The 10,000-nt window shown below is 26.0% G+C and overlaps 1 protein-coding gene across 1 annotated transcript in view; it reads right to left on the minus strand.

Moving 5' to 3' along the window:
• Positions 1 to 10,000, minus strand: part of LOC119575204 (cortactin-binding protein 2-like) — a gene marked incomplete in the record, with an annotated part of 58,195 nt that overhangs the window by 43,621 nt on the left and 4,574 nt on the right. Inside the window, 1 exon segment of the mRNA XM_037922697.1 lies at positions 365 to 544. Coding sequence (XP_037778625.1) covers positions 365 to 544 — 180 coding nt within the window.

Here is a 10,000-nt window from a genome sequence, read left to right on the forward strand (position 1 = left end):
ATTTTTTCCCGCCAATTCAAGGAATGGGGAAATCAGGATATGTCACTAGGACCTACTAATAGACTCCTTGCCAGCTGAGCAATTGTGGAGCCATCAGAATATAAATCCGTGGTGGTTGGGTTAACAGTGGCAGAGACAATATTGAAATAAAAACAGCAACTCAGCAAAATAGATAAGACATAATATAACAGTTCAGTGAATTACACACATAAATATACACAGACAAACCCAGAAATACACACACAATGACATTAGATTAGAAAGATAAAGAAATAGATAAAAATGTAGAGAAGAGACAGACAGATCACATCACACACATATATACCTAATACATATATATCACTGAACCTACAGCATTACTCACCTGAGCTAAGTCTTCAGATCTCTTTCTCTCCTCAACATACTGGAGTGCCAACCTTTTGCGCTCTTCGACTAACATTAAGATTATTTGTTTTTGCTTTCCTCGCTCCTCTTCCAACGTTTCCTGAACTTTCCGAAGTTCCTTCTCAGCTTTCTTCTTAGCTGCTCTCTCAGATTCCAACTCCTAGTGACAGAAATCAAACACAGAAAGTCAAACAATCTGAAGCAAAAGTTATCTGGAAACATCAAACAAATGAATAACCTTATCTTGGTAATAACTCATAACTGTTTATAACTTCTGAATTAAAAGAACACACTAATTCTTAGAATACATCCCACAACTCAAATTACCATCTTATTGCCCTCATGCTAATTCAGAAACTTAATTCAGAAACTAATAATTTGATGAGAAGTGGCAATAACATTGCAGCTAAATAAATAAATATTTCCTTTAAAAATACCTTGCTATATCCAACAGTCTAATGGCATACAATATGCATTGTAATGGGAATATGAACACACATCAATATGTCATAGAATACAGATTGCAAAATGTTTAAATGTTATTATAGAAACAGAAATATTTCAATCAAGGAAACAATATATACTCATAAAAATTCAGGAATAGGTTACTATTTCATATCTACAATGACAATAACATACAGAAAATGCTGCAACTGAAATGGAATATCTACTAAACAGAGTACACTGATATCCCTCTGAATAACACTCAAACCCCTAAAAGCATTTACTGAAAATGGTAAGGTTACTTCTACAATTAATAGAGCAAATCCATATGCTACAGAAATAACTCATATAAAAAGTGATCTGCTGTCTCTACATATAGCTCTTTTGCCAAGATTAAAGAGTGTAGATATTAGATACACACACATAGGGTATAGCTTCTTCTTACATTAATATTATTCAATCACAAAATATTATATGATTACACATCCTTTGATAATCTAGTTAGGTCTTAAATGAAAATAAACAACTTATATAAGAATGAAGAATAATGTTTAATCACATTCTTGAAAACATCGGAAAAAGTACATATTTCTCTCCATGTTGGGAAAATTAAAACAAAACCCTTTCAAATCCCTAAATCATTACAACACAAACATTAAGCCTTAATATGTACTTGCAGAGATGGGTCATATCCCCCTTGTACATAAGCAGAAGACCATGTAATGATGGTTTAATCTAAGAAAAGTAAACTGTGCCAGGAAAAAAATCCTCCACAATTATCAATAAGGACTGGTATTTTATCATCATAACCAAGTACTGCAACTATATATTAATTTCCTTTCTTTCATTGATGATAAAAACATTGAAATAAAAAGAAATATATACATCCTTTGAGTTGTTTCAGAACTTTAAGTTGTAAATCTGCACTAATATCTTCCTTTAACAGACATCATTAGATTTCAAAAATGCAGACAGTATTACAACCATTTTTAGTACTAAAATGGTCTAATTATTAACTTGATCTATAGTCAAAGCTTACTCTAGCTTATAAATTATAGGGTATTCTACTAGGCATTTGTAAGTCAGAATCCCAAAGAGTTTTCAAATTCATTAAAACAGAAAACAGACTTCCACATAAAAACCAAGCAGGCTCCTGCACATTAACCAAACACAGACTACTAATCAATTCAATAATTCAATAAATGAATAAATAAAGCCTATAAAATTAAAATCCAGAGAGCTCTATGAAAAAAAGGAACCAAGGAAGAAATTCTACATAGTTGTATACATTCTCACTAATGCTTAGAAGTAACAAGCTTTCTGCCTCCAAATTGAATATTTTGAAAATACATTACAGTATCACAGTCTGCAATCTTCAGGCTTAACAAACATGCAACATTTATGAAGCTATGTGAAGAGCTTACTCTTCCTCTATACTTGAGATTTTCATTATTTTTGCGAGAGCCATTTTGGTTGACCACATTCATTATAGGAGTCATACTTTTTTTTTTACATAGTTACATAAAAGCAAATAGTTTACTTCACTTAAATTTTACAATGCCATTCCAGATAAAGGTCTTTGTAGTAATCTATTAACTTTATATGTAAAACATATATGTACAAAAAATGAGAATTATATTTTCATTTCTTGTATCTCACAGCATAAAAGATGCACTTTTTTCCAGAGAAGAAATATACTGAATTTAAGCACTTGAATCACCAAAGCCCATGTCCAGGCCAAGAGCCAAGTCCAAAGAAGGGTTGCCATTTGACTTCAACTGTCACGACTCCTAAGTTGTATATGCTAAACAGCCTGACCTTGACAGGTGTCTCTGAGTAGAATATAGCCCCTCAAAAGTAAGCTTACTGTCTCTTTTTTGCCTCATTTTCTAAAAGAGCACAATACATGTATGTTTCCCATGCTTCTAATTTTTAACTTGTCTAACTTGGCATGCAGGTGAGCTCATCGTGAATGAGTTAATGAGATTTCCTATATGATCCACTTATATTATTACCCTTATACACTTTCTGTACCTTGTTATGTAACAATCAACTACTGTTATTTCTTTTTTCCTACAGATTAGTTTTCTGCCATATACCATTTTTTACTTTTTTCCTTTGCACGTGCTTGGATGAGAGGTTCTGAATGGAATAACAATAACTTTTCAAAGAAAAAATAACTTCATGATTCTCAATGTTTATATTGTCACACAAAAAAATCTAAACATGGCAGTGCATCTTGTATATTGGCAAAAACTCTCTCCTAGATAAAGATCCACCAATTTGGCAATGTGTGTCACAAACCACATCCAGCCCATGTGCCATGCAGTGAATAGTACTACCCTCCACACTGGACCTGCTTTCTATTCTACTCCAATTTCTCCCTTCATTCTTTCATTTTCTGTGTGTGAGGTGCATGTGTGTGTCCATGTGAGTGTGTGTCTGTGTGTGTGTGGTGTGCATGTGTGTAGTGTGTATGTGTGTGGTGTGTGTGTGTGGTGTGCGTGTATGTGTGTGGTGTGTGTGTATGTGTGTGGTGTGCGTGTATGTGTGTGGTGTGCATGTGTGTGTATAGTGTGCATGTGTGTGTATAGTGTGCATGTGTGTGTATAGTGTGCATGGGTGTGAGTGTGTGTGCATGTGTGTGTGTGGTGTGCATGTGTGTGTGTGGTGTGCGTGGGTGTGAGTGTGCTGTGCATATGTGTGTATGTATGTGTGTGTGTGTGTGTGTGTGTGTGTGTGTGTGTGTGTGTGTGTGTGTGTGTGTGTGTGTGTGTGTGTGTGTTGTGTGTGTTGTGTGTGTGCGTGTGTGTGTTGTGTCACACTGTGTTGCATTATGTGCTTGATCTCCCCCCAAATGTACCCTCATGCCATAGCTTTACATTCCCATAATATAAGGACCTCAGCCAACTGAACCTCGATTGCCTTTCACCCCCAACCTTGCAGCTTCATCTTGGACTAAATGTATAATCTCAACCCAAAATGGCTTCTGCTAAAAACAAGGAAACTCTACATCTTGGAAACTATTGTAAGGATGAATATGCCCTACAAATGTAGTTCAATCTAAAAGGGACTATCACTTTTTTGTTTTAATTTCCATTGTTTTAAAATAAGGATTTCAGCTCCTTACCCATTAATGTTTGTATTATGAAAAGCTATATTTTTTTATGAGAATCAAATAAGTCTTGAATTTTAGTTATAAAACATAAAATGTGAAAAGACTGGCCTTCCTCAGGATGCAATTTTTATTACTGTTTGACTAAGCAAAACAGTGAGAACAGAATGCCCTTGCCACATTTTTAATTTTCACCTTTATTTTTACTTTGTAGCTCTAAACATCTGCTTTCAGAAAAAGGGAGAAAATGTTTTGTGTCACATTTTTCCATTATATCAGAAAAGAAGTCAAGAACAATAATGCTGAGGCATCTAATTACCATTTACTTCCGAATAAAAAGAAGTGTCATGAGGAACGCCAGGTAGAGAAAAAGTGACTGTATAAGTACTAGCATTTCTGAAATCCCTCTTTGTAGAATTTCTATGATTCTTCTATGTAAATAAATTCTTATATAAAATATAGTTGCACTGGACTCAAATACTTATATGGTATTCTTACTGGTATGCAGCTTTTGTATATTCATATTGATTTTACAGAGAAATATGTGCTAACGGATGAGCCAGGGTAAATGGTTAAAAATGCTAACTCAATTAAAGGCAGGGAAATCTATATTACTACTGTTATTACTACTTTTTTCTTTCTTTCTCTGCCCTTCTTATGCTGGAATGGCATATATACAGATGCTGTCCATTGTGATTTTAGTTTATTAATGTTGTTTACAAACAGATAGCTCCACTGTGCTTAGCCATCACTAGGAGTCAATTGGGTTTAACAAATCTCACATTCTCCATAAAAATTTATACAGTAATGAAATTTAATTTCATCACTAATACCATGACTGATAAATGTTCTAACAAAGATAATGACAACGCTAATAATGACAACAAGAACAAGAACAACAACAACAACAAGAATAACAAGAACAACAACAACAACAATAATAATAATAATAATAATAATAATAATAATAATGATAATGTTAATGATAATGTTAATAATAATTATAATAATAATAACAACAACAACAACAATGATAATAATTATAATAATGATAATAAGAATAAGAATAACAATAACAAGAAAAATAACAAAAATAATAATAATAATAATTATTATTATTACTATTATTATTATTATTATTATTATAATAATAATAATATAATAATAACAATAACAATAACAATAACAACAGCAATAACAACAACAACAACAACAACAACAACAACAACAACAACAACAACAATAATAATAATAATAATAATAATAATAATGATAAATATAATAGTAAAAAATAATAATAATAATAATAATAATAATAATAATAATAATAATAATAATAATAATAAATAATAATTACAATAATAATAATTATCCTTATTACAATGATAATATTAATGATTATAACTAATAATAACGAAAATAATAATAATAATAATAATAATTCATATCATCATTACTATTAGCATTGAAGATAAGGAAGGCAATGCTTGAAGTTATAATACTGGTAATAATGATAATGATAATACTGATGATGATATCAACTGAATTCGATAAAAACTTAAAATTCAATGAAATGGGGTAAACAGGTGGGCTCAAGGACGCCTAGTAATTGTTTCTTGGTGACTACATGTAAACAATATTATTAACCAATCACAATATAGTGGACAGTGCATGTACTCATCACCTATGGGTTAAGAAGGAGCAATAATACACACTATATAGAAGCATCAGCATAATCAGGTATGTCTTAATCTTTAATGACAATCTTAAGGAATCTGTCTGTAAAAACTATATTTCCCCTCTCGTTTAACAGTAGCTTCTTGTGCTGACTGGGAGAAACTTCATTCCTGAATGTAAAATGGCAAATATTAAAAAATTGCTAAAATTTTCAATTTTACCAATTTTGAAAGTAGACAATCCCTTTAAATTGACCGTTAGGTACAAACATACACTTCTCTAAGTAATAACATTAGCAGGAGAAAAAGTAGTAGCAGTAAAAAAATAATGATGTCAAGATAATGACTAACATTAAAAATTATAACAATATATAAGAATTATTAAAGTTATATTAATAGTAATGATAATGGTGGTGGTGTGGGATGCTGTCATGATGGTGATGACAGATATAATAATTACAATAGAGGCAATAATAAGATCAATGATAACAATAAAATTCATATTAAAATTACTATAAGTACTATCATAATGAATGTGTATATCTGTATAATATGTGTGTATATAAATATACATTTTATAGATATATTTTATATAATACATATATATATATATATATATATATATATATATAATATATATATATATATATATAATATATATATATATATATTTTAATCTATATATATATATATATATATTCTTATATTCCCGTATGTGTTTTTATTTTTATATCTTATTATATCTCTCTATATATATCTCTATCTATTATATCTTATATATCTATATTATATATTATTCATTATTATTATATATATATAAAATATCTTATTCTCTACCTCTATATATACTAATATATATATTATATCTTATTTTCTATATCTATTTGTGTATATATATATTATTATATTATTATTAATTATTATACTTATTTATATTTTATATTTGTGTGTGTATTTTATATTTATATTCTATATATTATTTTATTATTTCTCTTCTATTTTATATATATATGTCTGTATGTGTATTATTTTATATATTGTATTATATATATTATTAAAATATATATATATATATATATATATATGCATATTAATATATTGCATATTATATATATACATTTATTATACATATATATATATCATATTATATATATAATATATATATATATATATATCTAGATATTATATATATTATATATTATGCATATATATTATATTTATATATATATATACTTTTTTATTTATCTCTCATATATATATATATATTTATCTTCTTATATTATATTATATCTTTTATCTATACTATTTTTATTATTATTATATATAATATATATATTTAGTATTAATATAGTATCATATATATATATGCTCAATCTTCCCCCTTGTAATTTGTATCCCCGACCCCACACCCACGCACACCACCACACACCCCCACCCGCCCCCGCGCACCCGCCCGCCCACACGCAACCCGCCACCCCCCCCCACACACACCACACACCCACACCACACCCACCCCACACACACACACACCACACACACCACACTCACACCCACCCCCTCACCCACACCACACTCACCTCACACGCCACTCACACTCACACTCACACTCACACTCACACCACACTCACACTCACACTCACCCCTCACACATTATTAAAATTATAATATATATTTATATACTTATTATATTATTATATATAGTATATATAATATATATTTATATATAGGTATATATTTTTTATATATTATATATTATATAAAAATGGAATATATATGATATATATAATATAATATATATTCTAAATATATATAATATATATAATATATATATTATATATACATATATACCTGTATATACATTATATATATATACATATATATATATATATATATATATATCTATATTGTATATATCACGTATATAATAATGTATATATATGTAATATGTATATATATATAAACATGTATATATAAATATTTATTAATAATATATATGTAATTATAATATATTATTAGAATACAATAGTATATATATATATATATATATATTATAATATATATATATATATATATATATATATATATATACTATAATATCTATATACATATATATACTAATATATATCGTATATATATATATCTATATATATAATTATATATATTATAGATATATACTAGTATATCTATATATATTATTATATATATCTATATTTATATTTTCTATATACCCTTTATATATCTTGTTTTTGTTATATATATGTATTTATATATTATTCTATATATATTATATTCATATTTTTCTATTTATCTCTATTCATATATTTAATATATCTTATTTATCTTATTGCTTACCCGGCTAACCATCTCTATCCCTACCTACTTAATCTCCATCTACTTATATCTCACATAGCTACTATATCTATATCTATATATATCTCATCTATATAACTATCCATCATTCTTTATATTTATATTTTTATTATTTATTGTTTTTTTTTCTTATTATATATTTATTTTATTCTATTTTTTTTATCTATCATTCATGTTTTTATATTTATTCCCCTTTATTTGTTTATTCTTATTTTTCTTTTTCCTCCTTATCATCCTATTCCCCCCCTTTTCTCTTGCCCCGCAACCCCTCACCCACCCCAACCCACACACCACTCCCCCCCCCCACACCCCCCAACGACCACCCCCCACCACCCCCCAACCTCCTCTCTATATTCTTTTTATTGTGTCTTTTTCTATATGTTTTTTTTATTATTTAATTTTATTATATTTATCTTTTTCCTCATTATTTTTTGCCCTCTTTCTTTTTCTATATATTTTTTTTTTATAATTTTTATTATTATAATTAATGTTATATATTTTTATATTATTAACTATAATTTTTAATTTATATATTTTATATTTTTATATCTATATATAAATAATAATATTATCTTATTTTTTTTATAATATTATTTATATATATATATAGATATATATCTATATATATATATTTTATATTTTATTATATTTATATATATATTTTATATTTTTATATATTATATTATATTCTTTCATCTTTTTTTTATTTATATTTTTTTTTATCTATATTTTCTAATATTATTATATATTATATATATCCCCTTTTTTTTCTCTTATATATTTTGTCATATTACACTTCATTTATTTTTATTTCCCCCTTTTTCTCTTTATTTTCTCTTATTTTTAATCTACTCTATCCCTATCGAATATTTTTCTTCTTATTCCTTCTTTATCTTTTTTTATTTCTTCTATATTTTTTAATCTCTATTTATCTTCTTTTTAGATTTTCGTCTTTTTATTTCTTCTTTATTTTTCAATTCTTTTGATTATCTTCCTATTATTTATCATTCTATATTTTTCTTTCTTCTTTTTCTCTTCTTATAATTTCTTTTTTTTCTTCCTTTATTATCTTCTCCTCTTATTCTCTTCCCTATTTTTTCTCTCTCCTCTATCTCTACTCTCCATCTCCTTTTTCTTTACTCCTCCATTTTAAAATTCTTCTCTTCTTCTTTTATCTCTCTCCCTCCTCTCTTATTCTATCTATATTATTCTATCTTCTATCTCTTCTTATATTTTTTTTATATATATTAGTCTCTCTCATCTTTTTTTATCTCTCAATAATTATTTCTATATATCTTATATTATTATTTCTATATATATATCTTCTTCTTATATATATATATTATCTATATAATAACATATCTATATATATATAAAATTCTATAAATAAAATCATATTATATAATTATATATATTAAAAAAAAAATTAAAATATATATATATAATATATATATTAATATCTATATATATATATATATATATATTATATATATATTATATTTATATAATATCATATATATATATATAAAATTTATTATATATATCTATATAAAATATATATATATTATATATTTTATATATATATAAATATCATTTATATTATTATATATAATATATATATATATTATATTATATATATATATATATAACCAATCATATAAATAATAATATATATATAATATATTATATATATATATATATATATATATATATATATATATATAAACATATCATATAAATATATATGTGCACGCGTGTGTGCATGTATATAAGTATATATGTATGTATAAGTATATATGTATGTATGTATATATATGCATATGTTATGTATATGTATGTATATGTCTATGTGTGTATACATATATAATATATATAATATATAATACATACATATATAATATATATAACATATAATATATAACATATATAACATATAATCTATATAATATATATAACATATAATATATATAATATATATAACATATAATATATATAATATATATAACATACA

The sequence above is a fragment of the Penaeus monodon genome, chromosome 7 (genome assembly GCF_015228065.2).
Source record: "Penaeus monodon isolate SGIC_2016 chromosome 7, NSTDA_Pmon_1, whole genome shotgun sequence".
Lineage (NCBI taxonomy): Eukaryota > Metazoa > Arthropoda > Malacostraca > Decapoda > Penaeidae > Penaeus > Penaeus monodon.